The 23,661-nt window shown below is 32.4% G+C and overlaps 1 protein-coding gene across 3 annotated transcripts in view; it reads left to right on the top strand.

Moving 5' to 3' along the window:
• Window positions 1-23,661, top strand: part of LOC148624949 (uncharacterized) — a 189,631-nt gene that overhangs the window by 48,830 nt on the left and 117,140 nt on the right. For all 3 annotated transcript variants that reach the window (XM_088568099.1, XM_088568098.1, XM_088568097.1), the window contains exons 29-48: window positions 140-237; window positions 1,229-1,387; window positions 2,427-2,470; window positions 3,703-3,725; window positions 4,358-4,473; window positions 5,790-5,942; window positions 6,631-6,683; window positions 7,151-7,267; window positions 8,306-8,343; window positions 10,394-10,491; window positions 11,158-11,328; window positions 11,666-11,712; window positions 13,803-13,834; window positions 15,208-15,314; window positions 16,013-16,159; window positions 16,647-16,696; window positions 17,716-17,838; window positions 19,391-19,517; window positions 20,340-20,495; window positions 22,058-22,112. In XM_088568099.1, coding sequence (XP_088424225.1) covers window positions 140-237; window positions 1,229-1,387; window positions 2,427-2,470; window positions 3,703-3,725; window positions 4,358-4,473; window positions 5,790-5,942; window positions 6,631-6,683; window positions 7,151-7,267; window positions 8,306-8,343; window positions 10,394-10,491; window positions 11,158-11,328; window positions 11,666-11,712; window positions 13,803-13,834; window positions 15,208-15,314; window positions 16,013-16,159; window positions 16,647-16,696; window positions 17,716-17,838; window positions 19,391-19,517; window positions 20,340-20,495; window positions 22,058-22,112 — 1,914 coding nt within the window. The remainder of the gene's footprint in view (window positions 1-139; window positions 238-1,228; window positions 1,388-2,426; window positions 2,471-3,702; window positions 3,726-4,357; window positions 4,474-5,789; window positions 5,943-6,630; window positions 6,684-7,150; window positions 7,268-8,305; window positions 8,344-10,393; window positions 10,492-11,157; window positions 11,329-11,665; window positions 11,713-13,802; window positions 13,835-15,207; window positions 15,315-16,012; window positions 16,160-16,646; window positions 16,697-17,715; window positions 17,839-19,390; window positions 19,518-20,339; window positions 20,496-22,057; window positions 22,113-23,661) is intronic.

The following is a 23,661-nucleotide window of genomic DNA, read 5'->3' as shown; positions in this document are numbered from 1 at the left end:
AGGGTATTCCTACTTAGAGTGTTTTGGATAAACAATTTGTCCCTGTGGAGTATGGAAGCATCTCTTTGTCTAATTTTAAATTAAGTATCTTAAAGTGTACTGCATGTCTAAATAATATTCAAGTTTTTATGCTTTTCAGGCAACTTTCACTGGAGCAGGTCTACCCACTGTTATCAAGTGTAATCTTGGATACCCATGTGAAATACCATCTGTTCTGACTGGCAAGCCTAATGAAAAGTATGTTTTCCAAATCTGTCTTGTTTAGTTAAGGAAAGAAATTTTTGAAAACCGCTGGGATTTATTTTAGGGGTTGTGAATTGAAACATTTAGGAATTTGGGGCAAAAAGGGGCCAGAAACAGTCATACCCATTATGTCCAGGCAATAACTTGACTATAAGTGAGTGAATTTCTTTGAAATTGTTCTACAAGGTGACATATAATCAAAGGAATGCTATGAATTTTATTTGGGGTTATGACTAAAACCATTCATGAATAAAGGGCCAAAAAGTTACCACTTTGAATCTGGTCAAATTCTTATCCTGTGTCAAATATTTAAACGCAATCAAAATTTAGAGTTGTAGCTAGCTTGAATGGTGTGAAGTTGTATCAAGCTGCACTTTGCAGAGTATTTGTTTGTTATAAATCAGTAATTGTCCTAGAATCTGTAGATATAAATTGAGCCAATGTTCCTGTCAACTGAAATTTCTTTGGAATATACCTAGTACATTAATAATTGGTTTACATATTTTCTGGAGTAAGTTTTCAGCTTTTAGTGTACCAAAAAAAAGTTTTAGAAAAGGTGAATTTTTTTTTTTAATGGAGGTAAATATGTAAGTTTAGAACTGAAAACAGAATTTGCAGATATGTTTAAATGCACTTGGTGTATCACTGATCCATCAGAAGAGCTGGAGTGCAGAGGGGAGGTGTTCCAGGAAGCAAATATTGACCAATAATAGCCTGCAACTCCACTGTTTTCTCTTGGATCTTATTTCCAAAAAATATATTGATCTATACCTAACATATTATTTTAGATATTAACTCTTGGCATTAGATTATTTCCTGCTTAATGTTATCAAAGAATTTTTGCCAGAACAAACAATTTTGAAAATAAATCATGGCAAATCGTTAAGATATTTGTTAAGTTGAGATAAGTTAAACTTGTATGGAAAAAGTAAAATAAAGTATCAACAAATGAATGATGTACATAGAACATCTTTTTTTTATTCAGACCTACTTTGAAAGAAAGCTATGTTGATTCTGGGGTAGAAGTCCAGGGAATCAAAATAGAGAAAGACAATTCTAGTTCCTTTATATACCATAGTGTAACAATAGTCAAGCCAAAGTCATCTGGTATCCATAAAGTGTGTATTCAGAGTACAACCTCAAGGTAATCATTATGTCTCTTTTAAATATATTTATACTGCAACCATTCTGATTAAAAGGTCAAAATGTTTTGGTCACATAATAATTAGGTATATGATGTCACTGACTGAATACTGTAAAGGTATAAAATTTCCCGTTTGCTAATTTTTGTGGTTAATGCCAAATGAGCATATTTCGTGGGTATCAATTTTCACAGTTTGTAAAAGAAGATTAGTGTAACATAGTATTAAAAATCAATTTTGCTGGTACTGTTTTTCACAATTTTCTGCCCACTGTGAAAATAGTGAAATTAGTATGTTGACAGTATCACTTTCAATTTTGATGTCATGAATGTATTTCTTTGGGTCACAGTCAGTGTTTTTATGGCTTAATCACTTTTTGGAAATTCTGTGTTACAGTAAAAAGAAAAATGTATTTCTGGTTCATACCATATAGAAGTTCTACATGTATAAACTTCAAGTCTATTCAGGAAATTTTGTCTTGATCTTTGAGAGCAATTTCTGGACCAAATTACTTTTTTCTGGACATGATTGACAGTCTAGAAGTTTGTATAGACTGGGACTAATTAAGTGCATGGGTTAAGATGAAATATGAATAGAATTTTTTGTTCAATGATTTGACCTGAAAGTATTTACTGTGTAACTAACATCAATAGTATGATAGCACATTCCTTGTGTTAGATCAACAGTACAAAATATCTATGGTGTATATATGTAGGTTTCATGTCTATTTATTGAACGACAATTTTAGATGAGAGTAGGCAGGTATGTGAATTTTTTTTCTTCTGAAAATGTGAAGCCAATGTGCTAAAAAAAGAATTAAAAAAATGTCTTGGAAAGGATGAAAAACAATTTTGAGAAGGAAGGTTTTTAATGAGTAGGTCAATAAACAGCAAACCAAATATTTTTTAAGGTTGACCTTGTAGCTTCATTCTAGCCTGTGTTGTGTTGCATATCCTGTTCATGTTTTATTTCTAGGGCTGTGTGTTTAGGAGAACAAAGTTAAACTTTATTCTTCGAATTGATTTTCTTTTTTATTTTCAGTGCAACATCAGATGAACTTTGTTATCAAGTTGATGTCACAAGCTGTAAGTAATTTTGTACTTTTCCCTGATATTATTTAAGGAATGTTATAAACTGGTTAAAATCCAATTATTTAGAATTGATTTGTAATCAAAACATTATTACACTTTCAGGGCCTAATATAGATATCAATGAGTAGGAGAAGTTTTAGTAAATTCTGTCTGAAAAACAACATTATTGACATTTTTATGCCTCTGCAACAAACAGCTGAGGGGGGGGGGCATATTATTTTACCCCTGTCTGTCTGTCCGTCCTGTTATGGGTACATAGTTATTCCACTTAAATCCTCCTACAGTATTAAGGGTACAAAGTTGATACTTTGCAATATGATTATATATATGGATTGAAAATATGCATATTATTAGGGTTTTGATTTCTCTCAATATTTGACATTTTCATGGATAGTTGCACTTAGTCATTTTGTCACTATTTTGGAGCGAATAGAGTACGTGTCTATCTAGGATATCTCCCTCTACAGTATTTACGATAGCTAGTAAATAATTTTGAATAATCATGAAGGTTGTAAACAATTTGTGTAAGATCCTACACATGAGAGTGGATCAACATTAGATTTAGTGTTTGTAGACCAATGCTATCAAATCAGGACATTTTCAACTACTTTCTCTGATCATGAAATTGTCGCCATTCTAAAGAATTAAAGCTTCTAAGTATAAATTGACTTTTATATATGACAGAAAATACATGTAGGGACATCAAATGTGTATCTCAGTAACAACATAAATCAGTTTTGACAACCAAACATTGTGTGGTATCTGTATTAAAATGGAGTGTGGGGCATCCCTTTGTTTAGTTGGCTTTGTAATACATAACAAAAACTTTTCACTGTCAAAGGCAAATGGGAGAAGTGAGCACAAATAAGGAGAAGTTTTTTTTATCATTTCTCCCTTTAGATTAGGCCCTGCACTCCCACCAACAAAGTTTGGGGGTATATAGTAATCACCCTGTCTGCCTGTCCACATTTCTTTTAAATGCAACTCTTCTACTATCTTTCTAGAAGAATTTACTATTAGTAAATTGCAAAAATGGCTAATATGAATTGTGAGACAAAGTAATGTATTTTAATGTGAAAATGTATTACATGCTACCAAAATGATTATGACCCAAAAAGTATAGTTCGTACACTTGTTACAAAAAAAAGATCAGATGAAAATTAGTGTATGAGGAAACAAATTATATAAAAAAGTAATTGACCAATGAATTTGTCTATTTATTTCAGCACCCCCCAAACCTGTATCAAGGGTGAGTATGTTAAGGGTGGTTAATGACCAAGTGATGATGACTGATTTTTTTATTCTAAAAAGTGGCAGTACATGTATTATACTTTCGAAAATTATAAACTTCATGCATTTTTTGAAAATTTTAATTACCAGTATGTCATAATTAAATTGAATCACTTATTGGTCAAATATACAGAACTATATTGCAAAGAATAAATAATTTTGAAATTTACAGATTGAAAACTTTGTCATATGAAAAACTACCAACAGCCCACTGTCATTCTGCAGCAGAGGTACCACAAAAAAATATACTCAAATAGGTCAGTTGTATTGGGGCCATGCATTTGCTTCTGTCATATCAACGATTTGTTACTCACAAAGTAGTATATTGGAATCACCTTTCCCAATTTTCTAGGCTACAAATGGATGGGTTGATTTTAAATTTGGGTTCTGGCTTTATATAGATGGGGCATTGCCTAGAATGACAACATTTGCAACTTCATAGTATCACAAAGTACTGATTTTGCACATAAATTTTGTAAATGAACTATTGCTTTGTTATGCTGTTGTCGAAATCATTTTAAAATATTGAAAGAGTAATCAAGGAACCTTTGATTAGTGAATAGAAATAACTATTACTTTTTTGACTTACAGAAAGGACCACAATATATTTCTCCAACTCTGAGAGAAGGCAGTACAATTGAGTGTTCTGTTGGACAGACATGTCATCTTACACTCTGGATGAAAAATATTGCTGTAGATATAGACTGGTAAGATAAAATTTTATTTGTCTTCCTTTTTCTCTCTTGCAGGTTTGGCAAGTTTTTATTTTTGTTAATTACAGTAAAAAATGTTGAAAGTGCACCTCAATTGAAAGAGAAAGCTTAATAAACAAATCATCTGCTAGAGTCCCTTTACATCAGTTTCTTTGCATTTTGGACTTTTGTAAATCAGATTACTGCCTTAACACAGGGGTTTCATTTATTTTTTGCAATGATGATACCTTTGGTTTTATAGGAGGTACTTTTAATCACTATCTCTTTTAAACATAATGTGAAATTTTCAATTCTGGAGGTACCTTTCAGTAGCTTAGACAGGTAAAAACACCTGGTACCGCCTCTTAATGAAAGGCCTCTTAACACCAGCAAGTACCTCATTCCTAAATGAGTTTAAGTTTGGTTTAGAAAGATTCACTGTATATATTAAAAAAATGATGTTTGGATAAGCAGAAATGTGCTATTTAGGACATATTTATAATTTACTGGTGAATAGAATATGAAAAATAATTAATAATAGTTATCTCTATCTGTGCCAATCAAGTCATAAAGGTTTCATAATGAGTAAAATTGAATTTTGCAAAATTTCAACTCAAGGGAGTTTATTATGGTATTAAAATTAAAGCGAGTTGATGTTTTGAGATATTCAAATTTTGCAATTTCTAAAACCTTTCTCTCTTTGATTTTTTTTTTCAAATTTTTTGCTGCTTGACATTCTGCGTCTGCAGAAATTCTATCAATCATTCGTCTATGATGTCACCACTTGTTATTGGAGAATTACATAAGAAATATCACTATGTTACTTTTGACCAATCAGATTTTATAGACAATGCATCACAATCACACAACAATTTATGCAATATTGTTTTTTTTATATCACTTGTTGGTATCACATCATTGATGGTGCGATACCACAGAATATTTAGCCATCCAAAAAATTGATAAAATGACCAAATCATAGAGAAATAATGTAATTAATTTGTTTGTATGAGAGAATGTCTTAGGTCAAATGTCATTTTTAACAACAAACTTGTTTGCAGACTTTTTCTTGGCAAAAAAGTTATAACCATGATTCATGGTTTTGGTTCTTATGATAAATCAAATATTACATGGACAAGAAATGTCACTTGATCAAGATGGATATGTCTCTTAACTTTGAGCAATATTGCCATAATCTTAGCATTTTCTCTACCAATATTCAAATCTGTGAAAATGTTGCCTGACTAGTGTAATAGTTAAAGGCAAAATGGCGAAAGTTATTTTGATTCATTTTCTTTGAAATCTAAACAAGTTGTTATGATATATTTAAGTCCTGGAGTAGAATCTGACATGAAGGCACAGGATGGAGTTTATGTATTCCAGCCCAAGAAACTTAGTCCCTGCTCAAGAGATGTTTCAATCCATACTGAAATAGAAAGAAATTTCCAGGCTTGTTTTCAACTTCATTCCAAGAAAGAAGAAAGGTAAGATTGGGCTTTATTATTTTAAACAGTGAAAATTAATTTTGTCATGAGTATTATTTCATTAAAATACCCTAACCCCACTTTAAATTTTATTTTATCTTAAACCATAATAGATTGATATTTTTGAAACTTTGAGGCAATGGATTTTGACTTTTGATCTACTGGGTAACTGGATTTAAAGTTTCCATTGGTGTAACTTAAATAGAAGGTAGGGGTACCCATTTTGTGTCTACAACTCCTAATTTGCCTAATGGATTTTTATGAAATTACTATATAACATGTGATGGTATAAAATGGTAGGTATCCTTTTCTTAGCTACGGTCTTAGTAGTTCAAGTTTTTATGTTGTCTCTATGGACTATAATTACTTGGTTGTCAAGGGATACAATATTGCTACCATCTGGCCTTCTTTTTGTCAATCCTACTATCTATTACACTCTTGAAAACAATTTAGAATCAACATCCTTTATTAGATTTGATGAAATTTTGTTCACATTAACAATTTGTTTTCAGAAAAAATATTGAACCCTTATAATTTTAAGATTTATAAAGCTAGAGGTCAAACCCTAAGGTTTCGGAGTCAAATTCTTGTTGATATACAGTTATATTGCCAAAAAATATGTATTGTTTGAATCTTAATTGATTTAACTTATATATTCATGAATAGAGGATTTGTAATATATTTCCAGAGAGGGAGAAAAAAGGTGTTACACAATCAAAATCATCAGAGGCCCACTGCATGGTAAGTATTGTGGGAGGGTGCAGATGGCTGAATAAAATCATTTAAATAGTGGAATACTGTGAAAGTACTTTAATTTGTTGATATAAATTTTCATTGATTAGAGAAGAAATACAAGTTCATGGATTCTTGAAATCTTGGTTTTGAGGTTATGAGTATACACATCAATGGGATTCTCCTTTTCATTGGGAACCAAATTTCTGTAACTCATGAAAAAATAGTACTTTCACAGTATTGTTTTAGTTGCACTTTGACTCAAGTTTTATTTGCTGCACATTTTGTAATACAATTACTGTCCAATTCAATTTTGTCCTTATTGTCAGGAAAGTTTCAGCTTGTGAGAACACTTTATAGAAACTTAGAATCCTTTTAATGTGTCTCAGGAATAGATATGTAGATGTTTTCGTCTCCTTTTTTTATTATAAAAAACAATACTAGCAATTACCTTAATAAGATTTATAATTATTCAGCAAAGGGTCCATGTGGTAGTAGTGTGGTTTGTCAGAATGGAGGATTCTGTAGTGGAAGGACCAATCCAGCGCAGTGTCAGTGTCCATTTGGATACTCTGGTAGTAGGTGTAATATAAGTAAGTACTGTTAATTTGGAAATTGTTGCAATAGTTGTGGTTAGCTCATGACTGCAATAGTTTAGAAAAACTGTATTTAATAGAAGAGAAGTTCTATGAATGTTGCACAATTTTACTAGATTTTAAATGGCATTTTGGTGTAAAATTATAAAACTAAAAATAATATTTTATTTTATATTGTAATGCTCAAACTATAGCTTGACATAGTATAAAGCTGTTTTTCATGAAGTAATGATAGAAGAGTGAGCTGGAACAGTTAGATTAAAGGAAAGATATGGTGAAACCTAACTAATGCACCAGTGTATAACCTACATGTAAATCCAATCGAATAGATACTTTCAAAGATCACCAAAAGTTTTTCAGCAAGTACAAATGCACTTTTAACTGTAACCTATGAAGTGTAAGTGTTTTTAAGAATCAGGCAAAATGGGAAAAATCAGAAACATGCATGTCAAAACCCCACCGATCTGACAATAAAATATCACTCAAGGATGCTTTCTCTATTTGAAAAGACTATTATCTGATCTCTGCATCACTGGCTTTGCTCTGAAATTTTTCAAAAGAATCTTAGAAAAATGAGGTTTTTGACAGAGTTATCTGCCCTTGAAATGTTAATTTTTAGTGCATTTCAATGAAATTGTAACTCAATGGTTCAGCATGATATGGAAAACTTGTCTGTTTTCCTTGATTCTGATGGTGCAAATAGTCAAATTACGCTATCAAAATGATAGGTTTTTTCATACCATGTTTCACCTACTGTCTGATTCTTACAGGGACTGATACTTAATGGCCTAAACAGCAATAGTAATAAAATCAATGTTAAAAGAAGGATGACAGTTCTTCGAAATCAAATTAAAAAGTAATGTTACAATACAAAAACAGAACAGATGCATTCATATAGTATGGAAAAAATGATGTTAAATCTTTTCTTTTCAGTTACTTATGGTAATGCTCATTGTGAAAGTTGGTACTTATTTTCTTAAAATTTAAACTTTTTTGTGTATGAAATACAATTTTAAACTGTTTATGATTTTATAGAGCATGGAAATTCCCTTACACAGCCTAGCAGTACTCAGGTAAGATTTATAATTGTTTTTATTGTTTTATTCTTATGATTTTCTTTGAAGACTTTGTGAATCATGAATAATTGTGAAGACTTATAAGAGCTGGTATTAAATGTGAGTCATACTCCCTATAGTATGCTAGACAGGGCTCTCTTGTTGTTTTGTATAATGACAGAAGGGTTAGTGACATCCTATATATGATCATATTCCCTATTGTAGGCTAGACAGGGCCCTCTTGTTGGTTTTTATAACGACAGAAGGGTTAGTGACATCCTATATATATGATCATACTCCCTATTGTAGGCTAGACAGGGCCCTCTTGTTGTTTTTAGCTCACCTGGCCAAAGGCCAAGTGAGCTATTGCCATCACTTACGTCCGTCATTGTCCGTTGTCGTCATCGTCCGTCTTCATCCTCGTCGTCATCCTCATTGTCGTTAACAATTATACAAAACTCTTCTCCTCTGAAACTACTGGACTAATTAGAACCAAACTTGGTATGAATGTTCCTTGGGGTATTCTGCATAGAACTGATGTGGGGATTTTTGATTTGTCAAAAAACATGGCCACCATTACTAAAAATAGAACATAGGGGTCAGACAGTAGTTTTTCACAGATATCTCCAAAACCGTTAGGTGTATCGAAATTCTTTCAATAGCTGAAATGATCCATATTATTAGGACTACAAAAGTCTTCAGACTCTTGTAAGAGTTATTGCCCTTGAAAGGGGAATTTTTTTTTTTTTTTAATAGTGTTCAGTCAATATCTTGAAAACTATGATAGATTAAAAGAAACTTTCAATTGTTGAAAAGATCTTGTGATAGTCCTACCAAAGACTTCTTGAGCAATATTGTTGGACAACTTCTTGTTTAATTTATTGCCTTTGAAAGGAAAAATTCAACAAGGTGAGCGATGCAGGCTCCTGGGAGCCTCTTGTTTATAACGGCAGAAGGGTTAGTGACATCCTATATATGATCATACTCCCTATTGTATGCTAGACAGGGCCCTCTTGTTGGTTTTTATAATGACAGAAGGGTTAGTGACATCCTATATATGATCAGGGTCTGAAACATGAATGCTCAAGACCATTCTGTCGGAAATGACATTTGCAATTTGGAAATTTGGAAATGAATTGTTCGAAGAGGAAGTGATATATTGTCTTAGCTCTGTCAGTCATTCCATTCTTAACCAGAACTTACATAATATTTTTCTCATGAACTACTGATCATAGTTACTTGATATTTGGTATGCAGCCCTAACTAGTGGTCCTGTGCCGCACTTACAGATTTGGACAACTACTTCTTGTTTACATACTTAGGCAATAATACGTTTTTGGTGGGAAGGCAGGGGTATACTCAGTGAGTAGTGGCTCACAGATCCCTTGTTAGTTTTAATTACGTAAATATTTAAGTAGCACTTCATCTAAGGATCATGCAAAATGTGATTCATGGGTAAAAAGCCTACATATTTTTATTTTTGGTATTTTGTTTGAAATGTCATAGTAAACAGAAATAAACATGTGGTTTTTCATATAACCCGTGCTCTTAGGAGATAAAAATTATATAGAATGCACTGTAGATTTCAAAATTAAGGGAGATAACTCTGTAAATGCGGCTCAAATACAATAGAATCTACTGGGTTTTCAATGTGGATTAACTCCTAAGAGCTGGCAGATTTGAATGAATAATTACACATTTCATAGTAATGACCCATAAAACAACTTAATTACAAAAATAAAAATATGTAGCCTTTTTTGGGGTGTATCACATTTTTCAGATTTTGCATGATTCTTACAAAGGCAGCTACTTAATAAAACAATTTTAACTATAAATAGACATCATTTACATTTATAAGATATTGGTTGATATTTTACCCAAAATAGAGGTACAAAGGACAAATAAATAAAATTGTGATTCTTTTGTATTTTGAAATTTCTTTGTTGAGCCTCATTAAAATTAGCTAATTGGTTATGTTATTAGTGAGGTTCAAGGTCTTGAATATCAGATGTAAACCTTATCTTATAAATACTATATTCTATTTGTTTGTCATTCTGTCTCATTGCAGACAAAGCCTGTTACTGGAGATATGGCATTACCTAAGAAAGTGGTTTGTTATATTCATGAGGAATGTTCTGTGCCTATTTCACTTACATCATCTAAAGTGTAAGTTAAAATTCAGCTTTAATAATAATCCTGATAAATGTGTCTCCCCATGTATTATTTTTATCCTGTCTGTCTGTCACATTTGAGTAAGCTTAACTACCCCAAAACTATTGCACCAATATTCATGAATTTTTGTGCATATTACCAGAAATTTATTATACACTGGATTTTGTTGGAGTTATTCCCTTTGGACTTTGGGACAGGGAAGATAAATATTTTTGTAGGCAAAAACAAACTCACAATCCTGATGGTTTGTCCTCAGCTATATACATGTTATTTACACATGCAACGATTTTAGTTTTAGAATGTTACAGTGTGGGCTGTCACACTAAAGACTTTGAAAATAGTAACTGCAAGTACTTGTCTACCTAGCCAACAGAGTTAGGGGATGACAATTATGTATGCTTGGTGTAAACTGACCTTCACCCTTCAGGTTGGGGATGGAATGTGTTATCTCAATTATTAAGGATTTGGTTGGTTGTAAGAAGCAGGAACTACTACCCTTTTTGTAATTAGTTCTTTATTCCTTTTTGTTGTTTCATTGTGTGTGACATTTTATATAGGTCTTTTTGATGCTTCTTATTCTGGTTAGTATACAGATTTTCTTTGATTTACCATTAAAAAGATACATGTATAGATCAAAATGTATCTCCTGAACTATTTCAGACCAACAATGAGACCTAGCCAAGTTGATCCAAATCTTATGACTAAGGAACCAATCGTGACCCCTGATCCTAACAACCCAGGTACTTACTTATCCCATATGAAAGTCACAGGAAAGACACCTGGAGTACACAAGGCCTGTCTTCAAATAGGGGAGACAACTATAACAGAAAGGTACAGGTTTTTTTAGGATAGAATATATTAAGTCGTAGAATTGGTTAAAGTATTATTTATAATAGATTGACTTAATACTGATTCAAATAGCTAAAAAAGTATGATAGAGTTGTAATGCATTTTGGAAAATGGATGTTATTGTTTACTCCTGCTATTAACATGTGATGAATTTTACATTAAAACTTTTATGTCAGGTTTCAGTTATGAGACATTTTTCCTCTAAACATGTAGTCACATTATTAGAATACTAAAGTTACACACTGAAATAAATGATTCAAACTTCTAAGATCTGACGAAAAGTTTTGGCTATATCTTATTTCTTTGTTTTTATTTCCAGCACTACAAGTGAAGAAGTTTGTTTTGAAGTAGATATGAAAATGCCAGGTATAGTTATATTCATTAAATGTCAGGTATAGTTATATTCATCAAATGCCAGGTATAGTTATATTCATCAAATGTCAGGTATAGTTATATTTGTCAAATGCTAGATATAGTTATATTCATCAAATGCCAGGTATAGTTATATTCATCAAATGCCAGGTATAGTTATATTTATCAAATGTTTTGTTAGATTAAGGTAGATTTTACCCTTTACTGACTTTACTGAAGAAGGCAAAAATCAGAATATAAAACTAATATTAATTGATGTTTGAGTTTCTACTGAATACAAGAGAGATCTTTCAGGACATGTTAGAAGCATGATCTAGTGTTCGAGGGTTGGCCACTATGAGGATTCTGTTTGTAGATCTGTAAGTTGTTGTTGGTGGTTCTGAGTATAGCCTTTGGGATACTTGCCTCAGAGCTGCCATGTCTCATGCATAACATTAGAGTCATGCATTTTAAGGCTGACTTGGCAACATTTTCTTTTGATCTTTGGAATTTTTTTTTATTAAATATAAGACATTAACATGAAGTAAACTTGACAGCCCTGCTGCCTATTTAGCTCATTAAGAGTGAATTAAAACAAGGGCTAGGCTACTGGGTCAACACACTGACCTGTTCAGGTTGACTGTGTGCATTTTTCTCTTATACTTTATTGAGGTATGCTGGTTAAAGAGGAAACAGCTTGAAAAATACAATATGTTTTATATTGTCAATGCAAGTGTTAATTGATGTATTGTAGAGAGGTCTTTATGAACCATGAAAATCAATGGACAAATAGGATATTTAGTTTTTAACTTTTTTTGTTTACTCTTTTTATTTGTGAAATTGAAAGCTTTGTACTTTTACTTGTTTCAAGGTGTTTTCTCACTTTTTAAACAAAGATATTTTAATTCTTAGCCTTATGAGCATGGCTTTTGTCACCCACAATTAAAATAAAGCACAAAATTTGTGATGTCATATTAAAACAATTTATGTCTTGTAAAGACAACAGAATGACAGCAAACAAGGCATTCTGAATTGGCCTACTTATAACAGATTTAAAAAGAAGAAAAAGATTCAAATATCACCAAAACAATCTCTAGCATCCTCTGGTAAGATTGCAATATGGTCTGAAAATCAGGGGAGCCTCATAAAAGAAATTGAAATCATAAAATTGGTTGAGCCTTAATTAATTGTTAGAGAACTTGAGTTCTTTCATAAATAGATGTTTTTTTAGTTGAGAGAACCAGGCTTGCTCAGGGTCCAGTTCATAAAAGATCTCAAATTAAGATTTTTCTCAAATCCTTCCTCATCTAAAATTTCGGTCAATCAGATCACTTGAAATTGAAGATTTGAGGAAAAAAACAGGACTTGATGAAACTCTCAGTTTTAGATTTTTTTATGAAACTCAGGCGGTGTCTGTACTTGTAATTAAAGTCCATCAAAACAAGAATATGCAGCTTGCCTTGAGAGTTTCCTCGTCATTTGTTGAAGACCCATGGGTGGCCTTCAGCTAACATTTTTCATCCTGGTGGGGTTGTCTCTTTGATATATTCACTATATCCATTCTTGTTATATTATAGGTGACATTATAGGCAATTGGTGATTTTTTTCAATGTAATGTCATATAGACAGTTGTAGGAAATGATGTGAATAGATTGGCCATAAAATGCATTGTTACTTTGTATGTATGATTTTAGTTACTTTATGTTCTTTGTTGTGAATGTCTGTTTTCCATGTCTGGTCTTTGTTCCTGGATTACATTCTTTTGATTACCGCTATAACCTTGGTTCCCTTGATTACTCTTTACAGAAGAAATAAGCACATACGTTCATCTCTAATGAAACTCTGAGCTTTCTTACACTTGTGAGAGAAATCTATCAGCTTTTTCTTGTTCTGTTGCACTGCACTCATGCCAAGACAAAATTTCCTAACATTCCGGTAAGACATTCTAGATTTTCATTCTGGACTTGTGGGAGAACTTATCAATCTTACCTGAGATTTGTTGTCTTGCAGTCTCAGAAGTGTAAAATTCTTAATGTCTTAAGTTGTCCTTTAGCAAGTCAAAAGTGTAAGAGTAGTAATGCAACACCTATTTTGCTTTTTTTCAGATTCCAATCACCACAAGCCTAAAGAAAGTCAGGTTGTATCTAAAACAGTTTGTCTGTCAATATTATCATTTTCTTTTGATATACAAATCATTTATTGTTTGTACTGGGATGATATTTTCTTTTTCATTCGATAAACAAATCATTTGTTGTTTGGACTGGAATGATATTTTTTTGTGTTGGTACTTATACACCTTTCCCTACATTCCCTAGTATTAAAGAAAAAGTGGAATGAAAAGGGGATGTAATTTATTACATCCTGCAATTACTTCATATTGTTTTTTTCTCAGCCCATTTTATTAGCTGACCTGGCTGAAGTCCATGTGAGCTATTGCCATCACTTGGCATTCGTCGTCATCTTCAGTGTCTGCTTTCCGTCGTCTGTTGTTGTAGTTAAGAAATTTTCAAAATTTTTCTCCTCTGACACTACTTGACTAATTGAAACCAAACTTGGTATGAATGTTCCTTGGGGTATCCTGCATAAAAGGGTTGTAGGGAATATTGATAAGTTGAAAAATATGAACGCCATTACTAAAAATAGAACATAGGGATGAGACTCGATTTTCTCATATATCTCCAAAACTGTTAGGTTAAGTCAAACTCTAGCATTGGATAAGCATGATGAGATCTGTCTGTGGTCAAATTTTCATTTCAATCTGTTAAGCCATGTTGGAGTTATTACCCTTTTTTGACATTTTTTTGCTATTTTTAATGTTATTTCTTTCAAAAATCTTCTCCTCTGACACTACTTGACCAATTGAATTTTAACTTGGTATGAATGTTCCTTGGGGTATCCTGCATGGAACTGATTTGGGAATTTTTGATCCATTGAAAAACATGTCCACAGATACTAAAAATAGAACATAGGGGTCAGACAGTAGTTTTTCGCTAATATCTCCAAAACTGTTAGGTTTAGCCAAATTCTTTCAATTGCTGAAATGACCCTTATTATAAGGTCTTCAAAAGTCTTTAGGGATCAAAGTTGTCAAATGACTCCTTGTAAGAGTTATTGGGCTTGAAAGATGAATGTTTTTTTTGGTTTTTTTTAGTTTACAGCCAATATCTTGCAAACTATAATAGATAGAAAGAAACTTTCAATCACTGAAATGATCCTAATGATAAGTCCTACCAAATTTTCTTGAGTCAAAATTGTTGGACAACTCCTTGTTAAATTTATTGCCCTTGAAAGACGAACTTTAACCATTTGAGCGATTCAGGCCCCCGGGAGCCTTTTTTTTTCTGACTATCATAATTCAGGAGCATGATGTGTCTTTGTGTTGTCATGTTTTAGCATTACTGTATTATTTGTTCTTACTAACACCCCATTTATTTTTATTGTAAAACCTGACTCAATTAATCTGTAGCTGGAATGTTGCGACTTTATTCTGTATTTTCTTTTTTTCTTCAGCCCCACTTTGTTGACCCTACTATATCACATGACTCAGTAATTCAGTGTGTACCAGGGTTGTCATGCCATGTTCTCATGTTTATGAGTGCTGGTGCTTATCCTCAATGGTAAGTTTCTGTTTTGTTTGACGGTTTAAATCCTGATTTGCATAATGAATAAGGTATCATTTAGTTAATAAATAACTGTTGTTTTTACTTGCTTTAGCTCTCATTATGTTTTTTTCTTATTTGCTAGAAATTAACTTGGTATGTATCATGTTTGCCATACCTCTCAGCAACATGTCATATACACATACATTAAAATGCAAAGAAAAGTACAATGGCCCGAGAGAAATCAAAATGAATTGCACTCCTTTTCAAAATGTCTAAAATGATCTCCCTAAATGTGCTTTTTTAACACATTGTATATAATTCTTTTGTAAATGATAGTATCAGCCATTTGAACCACTAACAAGGAACAATCTAATTACATTGGATCAGTTGTTATACTTGCAAGGTAGGGTATATAGTGAAAGGGGTGTCCGTCTGTCCTTCCTTTCTTCCTACCTTCTGTTACACTGGTGGAGTGCCTATCTCTAATCCATTGTTACTCCTTCACCACTGAATGGGATTGAAAGAAACTTTCACAGAATCTGTATTAAATGTCCTTATTGTGTGCCTCTTATTTTAAATTTTTATCCAAATCAATGTAAAGGTCAATAGGCGCATGCTATCCAATGGGGGAGTGGTGGGTATCAAGTTAGAAAGCATTGCTCACAGTTTTTCTAGAACATGTATTCTTAATGAGTTACTATGTATCATTCCAGTCCATTGATCATGCAGACACAGGGACCAACAGATGACCTTCACCTTTTCATGTCAACCATCACTAACTGTACAGCAGACGTCACTTTAAATCCCCCTGCTGATGCCTCTGGAAAGTCCAGGTTCTGTTTCAAGGCGTACTTGCCAAAGTAAGTTTTTTTGTTAAAGGATGATAATAAAACATGTTGTATGGCAAATTAGGTACATAAATTGTCTTTTGCAGGTTTTTGTAAACAAAACCAGGCCATTTGTGCTTCTAAAAACATAGAAAAACTCTTTGGAATTTGAAAAATTTGGTCTATTTACTTCTTGAATTGAACGAAAAGCTGTAATCGTATGATACTTACATCACTTCATCCAAAGTTCCATATCAGTTGTATGCAAAAATGTATAAAATTAGTTACAATGTCACTACCAACTTTTGAGTATTGGCCTCCATTTGTGACAGGCACACATGTCTCTATGATGACAGTTAATTTATCTACAGTTTAGTCAGGATTTGACATTCCTCTCACAACCATCTTCTGACTGGGGCATTATGGTGTAATCACTACATGATGATTTACAGTTTCTTTTCTTTATGTAAATCAGGAAAAAAATTTATAAGAGTACAATGAAATTCATTTGTATTTTCAGTGTGCCTGGTGAAACAAGGTGCTTTTATGTCAAATATGAGAATTTCAGTGGTAAGTAATATTGAGTACTCTGTAAAAAAAGTCTCCAGACTTGCTATAGTGTTTCATTACATTCAGTTTTATTGAATGAGGATTATATGGTGGTACATTTGACTCTGAAGTGGTAGGGAAATACACATGTATTAGGAATTTCTGTTTGAAAGAAAGTAGCAATTGATAGAAGGAGGAATTATAGATTAAGTAGACAATAAAAGCAAGTTTATGTTACATTTTTTTTTCTGAAAGAGTGCTGTCAAAAATGGTCAAAACTCTGAATCTGATTGACATTTTCTGGTGAGGATTAATGGAAACAAGGATATATATTTATTTGGTCTACTAAAAACAATTTCTTGGATCTCAGGACCCTCCCTTATCACATATAAAGGTGTTTTACTACCCCACTTTTTTCACTATATCAATAAGAGAAAACATTCCCTCATCCTTCTTTTCTTGCTATAAAATGTGTAAATAGCACATGGGGCAGGGTGGTCATGTGGTTCATGCACTGGACTTGTCATCACAAGGTCAACACATTTGTGGTTTCTAGTCCTACATTAGCCAAGGTTTCTAAGCGTCTACCTTAGGCCTAGGCTTTCACTGATTTTCCAACCTGGAATTTCCTTCTCCTACAAGCCTGGTGACCATGCAATAGGCTGATATTAGCCAAACAGTCATAAATATTGCTGGTTAAAAACTTTTAAGAGGTTATGTTGATTGTAAACTTGTACACACGTGTATTTACCGAAAATGAAGATTTACCTTATCCATCCTCATCACTTTTTTGGCCCTAATGAGGTACTAAAAAATACATCCCTCCCTCATTGTTTTTTTTTTTAAATGACATAAGTATCAAGAAATTAACTGAATGGCCTAATATTAAATTTGAAAGAATTAAAAATTATATGAAAACGGTTTTTGTGATATGCCACACCACTGAAATCATGGTGACACCATCAGTTCATATCACTATTGTGTAATGACATCATTTCTTTATGTGTTAAGCTTATTGAAATGAGATACGTTCATTTCAGGTCCAAATCCAAGTTGTAAAGGAGTCACATGTAAATATATGGGTCAGTGTGATATTGATATAGTTAGCAGAAAGCCAAAGTGTGTGTGTGCCTTATCCCAATCTGGTACAATGTGTGAATCAAGTAAGATTTTGTTTAGTAACGAAAAAAGAAAAAAAAATAACCTAGGGTGAATTATTAATGAATGAATACACTATTATATTTGAAGTATATTTTGTTTTACTATATCTGCTGTATTGATACTGGGTCAATAGTAACAAAGTCGGCAGAAATGATGAAAGGTGGGGGAGAGGCTTTCTATGTATCCATTTCTGAATTTGTAATAGATTCTCTTGGTTCAAACTTTTTTTCTTTTTTTTCAATGTGATGAAATATAACATGCATACAGTGGAGTATACAGATAGGTGAAAAAGGCTTTCTGAAGCCTCTTGTTTAAGAAAGTGTATTAATTTTATAGATGTATAGCACTCACACAACTTGCTAGCAAGTTATTTAAAGAGGCCAAATCATAAAACTGAAAAAAAGCGATACAAATTAAAAAAAAATACTGTAAACGCATTAATTTTCGTGGCAGCTAATTTTCCCAGTTTCTGAAAAGTCAACATGTTCACGGTTTTTAAGGTTGAAGAAATTCAATAGTGCCGGCAGTGTTTGATTCCTCATTTGATCAGTTATTTTACTCTCAATATTTCAAAAAAATAATGATGGTTGTTATTATGACATTAACAAATGGACAAGTCACATATATAGTTTCTTATGGCCACTTTAATATGATTGTGTATTCTTATGTAAATCTAAAAAGAACTCACTTAATTGCCCAAGCCATAGTTAATTAACTTTTGACACTTTAATTGCATGTTTATCGATTAACTTTTTATTGACAGTTCTTAGTGTGTGTATTTAACAATAATCTTTTATCGTTGATTACCTGTAGTGTGTGTTTGACACTTACATTTTGTTCTTTTTATGAAAAGGTTTGCACAGTATTGATTTCTATTCTTTGATGTGCTAAGGTACTCTATGGCCACTGATACAAATCATGAAGTAAACAAGACCATGAATTTAGAAAATATAACTCACATGCTTTTGCAGTGTATGTTTTATTATAGACATAATATAAATTCATACTTGATTGCATTGAATGATATGACCCTTACACAAAACTAAATTTCTATTCAAAATTGTGGAAACCATGATTATGAGGTTCAAAAGTCTTGGTAATGTGAATATATTTTTGCGGGTACTAATTTTCGAGTTTTTGAGGCAACAACAAAAATAGCGAAAATAAGTACACCACGAAAATCAATGTTTACAGTATTAAGCATTTTTTGTTAATTTGTTTTCTGTAGTAAACTATCAAAGAGTCATTTTTATGCCTAAGATAGGTAAATGGACAATTGAAAGTAGGTTAAAACTTTCTATCAGACTGATTTTCAAATACTTTTGAAATAATGAAGTTAGAATCTGGACTCAATGGCCCTGTAAACAATCTAAGGAAGGTCATCGGGTAATTATCATTCATTCAAAAGAAGATCAGCTCTCTTTACTGAAGTTTACTGTCTAACTGTCTTTAAATATCTGAAAACATGAAAACACTTAAAGGTCGAGTTTTGTGGCCAAAAACATATTGAGATAGGTATAAGAGATAATTAAAGAATGATACCATTTTTAAAAGGTGGTTCCAGAAATCCTCCTCGTACATCAGTTGTTCCTAAGATAACAGATTTTCCTCTGCCTAAGATGGTTCGATGTGAGATTGGAAAGGAATGTCAAATACCTCTGTTGATAAATGGCTTAAATGTGTAAGTATTCTATCTAAAGTATTAGTGTCATATTGGTGGAGGATTCAAGATTTAAAGGCAAAGTTCAATTCTTTTTGGTTACTCAAATAGAACGATTGCAGTATAAATATGGTTATCAATATGTTCATCCATATGTCTATATCACAAAGTTGCATATTCTATTCCTTCTGAACCATTGCATGGATTTTTATGAAACTTTCAGGGTTGAAATTGTGCATCTACCTTTTTAGCTTGCCTGGACCGCAGGTCCATGTGAACTTTTGTCGTCATTTTGTGTTCATCGTTGTCTGTCATTTACTTTTTTTTTTCTCTGATGCCACTCAGTGGAAATTTTACCAAATTTAGGCACCAGCATTCTTTGTGTATTTATTTTTAAAAATTGTTTATTATGTAGATGAAGCATAAAACATGGCTACCATTGCTGTTTTTAAACCACAGGGTCAAATCATTAAAATCTACATATATCTCAAAAACTTAGAGATATTGGAAAATATAGTGGGACTTGACTTCTTCAGCTTGAAGAGCTTTACAAAAGTCTCCATTTAGATGAAATTCTATGATGACTCCTTATTATTCCCTTGGCCACTCTGGTCAAATTCTTATCATGTTTTAAATATCTTTCAAAATCAAACCTCCAAGCTGTATCATGTTTGAATGGTGTATCCATACTTGCTCCAGCTGTTCAGGGTTAGATCTCTGCAGTCTTATCAATCTGCTCCCAGCAAAGCATTTGATTCTAGTTTGCTGTGTATCACACTCTGCATTACCTCCTCCTTGGAAATGTTGAAATGGTTTATTTTTGTATTTTTTTCTTTTCTGTAGACCTTCTGTGATTGCATCAGGACTAACATTAACAGTGAAATCTGTACTGAAAACAACAGAACCAAAATATCCAGGTGGTTTGTACAAGGTCACTGTGCCAATTATACCTTCAACAGAAGGGGAACACGAACTATGTGTCACAATTCTTACAGGGGGGTAAGTTACATATACTTCATTTCTCAATTACACAGGTATAGAGAATAAGTAATGATTTACATGAGTGGCAAACAAATACCAATTAGAAGTGGTATTTATTACTAATATGTCCAAAATAATATAGATTATATAATTGATCATTTCTGATAATATTTCCCCATCTTCCTGTCTCAATTGGTGAATTATGATTTGTTATTCTAATTCCTACAAAACATTTTTACTGTCGAAGATTTTGAACTACTCTTTTTGAAGTTGGCATAGCTGCCTTTGCTCCATTTCACAGGAAAATTACTTCAACATTTGTTTTATTTCTCTACATGTATTCTACACTCTAGACAGTTTAACTTGGAAATTAACTGCAGCTAATCAGATTTTTTTTTTATTTAAAATTTTATTTCACCAAAAAGCAATCATGTTTATATAAACAAAGATATTACATTTTATTAGTTACATAGTCATTCAGCTACCAGGTACAAAATTTACCTGGGTCAGTAGGTTTTATACTTGGCAGGGGATAGCTGAGTTAGGTATACTGACCACGGTCAAAACCATGACAGACACCATGAACTTTGTTATTGGTTGATCATGAGTCCCGTCTTCTAATCCTTTGAGACTTTTGCATGGAATTTGATGAAACTTTCATGAATTCTTTATCCCATTATTCCATTTTGCACCTTCATTTTGTTTTTCCATATGAATGACCTTTGTGTTTTTCCTGATATTAAACATTGACTTTATCATTGGTTAACTAAGGGAGACCATCTTCTAATCCAAAACTCCTGTATAAATAGTGATCATGGTGTCTATCTGTTCATCAGTCCCCAGTTCTAATCTGCAACTCCTCTGAAACAGCTGAATGGAATTTGATGAAATTTTCACACATTTTTAATCACATGATACTTTGTGCACCTTCTAATCTTTACTTCCTGTTTATCAACTTGGCAGTGGTTGATATTAGTATGTATATCCTTTTCAATACATTGCAAGCTGATTGATTGTATGTATTTTTTACCCATGTCACCAACCTAGTATGCAGGTCTCATAGCCTCTCGACTCTGTTCTTCTGTTTAGTCATAATGATTAGGAGTACATGTGCCTACTTTGTGTAATTTATAACTCAAAAGTATTTCACCAATATTATTCAAACTTTGCTTAGTGTATGTATACATATTAAAGATGTGCATCATTTATTATGGAGAAATTTGACAGATGTTTTCTTACATTTTTTAACTTGTCCTTTTTTGTCACTTAATGTTATGGATAGTACTTGTACCTGCTTGGTGTAACTCAAAAATAAGGGGACCTATATCACACAGACTTAGTATAGTGTTTAAAACTATATTGAGGATATGTACATCCTCGACAAATTTGACTCTTTAATGTTGAATATTTTTTCTGCAGTTAATGATACCATTGGTTCTTACTTTGTGTAGTTTGTAACCTAGATACAGTTTTAAAACTTTGCTTAGTGTTTTTCATAATGTGAAGGTTATAATCATACGTAACAGGGTCATGATATGAGTTGGTCCAAACTTCTTTATGGTCTTGTTCACATTTAACAGGAACCATTGTCTGACTGTGGAGGCTTTTAATTCCATAACTACGACTCCAGCACCAGTAAGTAAAATATTATGATCAGTTTATGGAGGGTTTGTAAATATAGATACTGCATTGATATATTACATAAAGGAAAATATGAGGCTTAGTAAAGGCATAATTCATCTGTGAATTTTTTTGTCTGCTGTTTATATACAAAAAAAAAATTGCTGTTGTATAATGTTGTTTTTCAGTTGTTGTCATCGTCATTATCTGGTAACACTTTGTTTCTGTGTGAACTTTAGTTGTAGTCGAGTAATTATTCTGAAATTTTGATATCATTTTATTGACTACTGAAGGAAGTTTCTTCTTTAATTTGGACTTTGTGGCCCTTACCATTTCAGAAAAAGGGTGCCATAAAGGATAAAAGAGTAATCAAGGAAACCAAGGTTATAGTGGTAATCAAAAGAATGTAAACCAGGGACAAAGACCAGACATAGAAAACTGACATACACAACAAAGAACATAAAGTTTATGGGGATCAAAGTTGTCTGACTACTTGTTAGAGTTATTGCCCTTGAAAGACAAAAAAATGATGTTTGAAAACTATAGTAGATAGAAACTTTCAATTAATGAAATGATTCTTAAAGACAAAGTCTGAAAGGCAAAAATTTAATCATGAGAGCCCCTTGTTTATTAATTGGTCTGATTTAAAAAAAAAAAAATTATATTGGATTCCTCATAAAAATCCATGCCTGCGGTGATATCAATTTAATAAAACTGTTATATATTACTGTGAAACATTCTATTCTTTAAATATCAGTAAAATAGATTTTTTTTGCAGGCTTATATAAAAAAAATAACGGTTTTAGGCTTTTTTTCTGAATCTGACTTTACTCTATTCACTCTATCATTTTTCAGTTGTGTAATGAGAATTAAACATACCTAACATTAATTTCATATTTTTTTTTTTTTTATTATTATGTCATATAAGAATGTGTTCAATAACCTTCCAGGGCACATACTGGTGCAACTTACAGCCGTGAAATTCAGCATGGGGTTTGAAACCAGTTTTGCAAGGGAGTTATATGGTGCTAAATGAACAATTGGGCTAGGTGTAGAAAAAACGCTGTTGAACCTAGTCGAATCCTATACAATATAGTGTATGCAAGAATTAAATATGGTAAAAAGATAATCCCTCAGCCCTTTTCAAAGTCTCAGGTTGTTTGTACAATTCATAATAGTGTTTAATCTGATTTGAAAAGTTTAGGACACGTAGTCTCAAACACAGTTATATATATTTCATTGCAGCTTGTTATAATTGTTTATAAATGTTTTAAGATTTTGCATTTTTTGAGATGTCGAGAAAGATTTGATTGTCAATATCTCCTGAGTAGAAAAGGGAAACTGGTTGGATCAATATGGTTAATTTGTTATGAAGACAAGGCATTGATGTCCCATACTGATCCATCAGATAAATTCAAATGAGGAAATACTCGCCTGGCAAAACATATTCCCGAGTTCAAAAGATGGAATGAGATGCCAGTACTCTTAGATATAAGGCAAATAGATGATGGCCAAGGTATCGAAACAACTTTAAATAGTACATAACTCTCAGATATATTTATTA

The sequence above is a fragment of the Perna viridis genome, chromosome 2, assembly GCF_037379345.1.
Source record: "Perna viridis isolate PV_CMFRI_1.1 ecotype Kerala chromosome 2, ASM3737934v1, whole genome shotgun sequence".
Taxonomy (NCBI): domain Eukaryota; kingdom Metazoa; phylum Mollusca; class Bivalvia; order Mytilida; family Mytilidae; genus Perna; species Perna viridis.
This window is presented reverse-complemented; position numbering and strand designations above follow the sequence as displayed.